The sequence below is a fragment of the Nuphar pumila genome, chromosome 14 (genome assembly GCF_984573655.1).
Source record: "Nuphar pumila chromosome 14, dmNupPumi1.hap1.1, whole genome shotgun sequence".
In the NCBI taxonomy this organism is placed as follows: domain Eukaryota; kingdom Viridiplantae; phylum Streptophyta; class Magnoliopsida; order Nymphaeales; family Nymphaeaceae; genus Nuphar; species Nuphar pumila.
This window is the reverse complement of record NC_143262.1, coordinates 10,684,635-10,686,345: the sequence shown is the minus strand read 5'-3', so window position 1 is coordinate 10,686,345 and position 1,711 is coordinate 10,684,635. Positions and strand designations below refer to the sequence as shown.

At 43.1% G+C, this 1,711-nt stretch overlaps 1 protein-coding gene across 1 annotated transcript; it reads left to right on the top strand.

Annotated features, from left to right (window-relative positions):
* Positions 1-912, top strand: LOC149816338 (protein PHOSPHATE-INDUCED 1-like). The gene has a single exon (XM_089986874.1). The coding sequence runs from the start codon at positions 1-3 to the stop codon at positions 910-912; it is 912 nt and encodes a 303-aa protein (XP_089843000.1).
* The last annotated feature ends 799 nt before the right edge of the window (positions 913-1,711 follow it).

Here is a 1,711-nt window from a genome sequence, read left to right as displayed (position 1 = left end):
ATGGTTTTTCTTATCAAGCTGGTTATGCTCCTTGTCTTGGTTCAGACTTGTCTCTGTGCCAGGAAGCTAGCCACTGTTGTAGAGGAACCCCCTTTGGTCCTCACTTACCATAATGGTCTTCTCCTCCAAGGAGATATGACTGTTTCTATAGTTTGGTATGGTGTTTTCACAGCTGCCCAACGTTCTGTCATTGTGGACTTCCTCAACTCTCTTGACCAACAAGAGAAAACAGAGCGCCCCTCTGTTTCTTCATGGTGGGACATCACTGAGAGGTACATGGTCAAAGCTGGTGAGTTTGGCAACAGGGTGAGACTTGGGGAGCAGGTTTTGGATGGGGGCTGCTCAATGGGGAAGTCCCTAAAGAGGGCCCAAATCAAGGAGCTGGCTGCCAAGGCTGCTTCTGCTGATGGTGTTACACTAGTTCTCACTGCTGAGGATGTCACTGTGGAAGGGTTCTGTATGAGTAGTTGTGGGTTCCATGACTCTGCTCTTTTGGGTCTAAAGCAGAGATTTGCCTACATTTGGGTGGGAAACTCTGAGACCCAATGCCCAGGGCAGTGTGCTTGGCCATTCCATCAGCCTATCTATGGGACTCAAACCCCACCATTGGTGGCACCAAATGGTGATGTGGGTGTGGATGGAATGGTCATAAACATTGCTGGTATGTTGGCTGGTACAGTGACCAATCCCTTTGGGAATGGTTTCTTTCAAGGACCCTCATCTGCACCTCTTGAGGCAGTTTCTGCTTGCCTTGGCATCTATGGGAAGGGGGCATACCCTGGCTATGCAGGCGACCTGTTGGTAGATCCCAACACTGGTGCTAGCTACAATGCACGTGGCATAAATGATCGCAAGTATTTGCTACCTGCTATGTGGGATCCTCAGACCTCTTCTTGTTTGACGCTTTCCTAAGGATTGGAGCTCATGGTAGTTGTAATATGAATCCCTTGTACATAAATTTTATATATTATGTATGGTTTTTTCTTGCTTTAATTGTCTTTCCTTTGGCTGTGTTTGTAAGCTTCATTGTTTAAAGATATTTAGTAAAAGCATTTTTCATTATGTGTATGCATACAGTTACCGAAAGTAAGAAATGGGTGAGAATCAATGCATGAAATGTGAAAGCGAGAAGCATGCATTTACTAAATGGCTTGAGGCGTGAAGTGAAACGTTTATCAAGCATAAGTGTAAGCGATTAGGATGATTATAATGATATCAAGTGGCAAGTGACAAAAAAAAAAGTAAATTAAACTTTTGTTTTACTTAAATGCATCTTCCAAGCCTGATTACCAAACGGACCCACCATATTACAATAAAAATATACTTCCACACGGTCAGCGGGGGTGGTTGTGAAGGTGCTGGGATGAAGGCACCTAATCAAATCCTCCTGGCTCATGGGTGTGTCCATAGCTTTTAGAGGTGGGCCACCTAAGGCAGGGTGGTCGTCGGACCCAACTCGGGGTTTTCCCCACTTTCAGTCGTCAAATAAAAAAAAACAAATTTTCTAATAGAAAACAACAATTTCAATATCAAGTTGATATTTATATTTAAAGTACCAAGTCTTCCATTCTTCCAAAGTGAACTTCCCACAAGGTTTTCAATATAAAAATAACAATTTCAATTTCAAGGAAGCTGAAATTTATATTGAGAAAAACCAAACTTTCCACGTGAACTTCCCACAGGGTTTTGAAAGCATGAAACAAGCGTATGG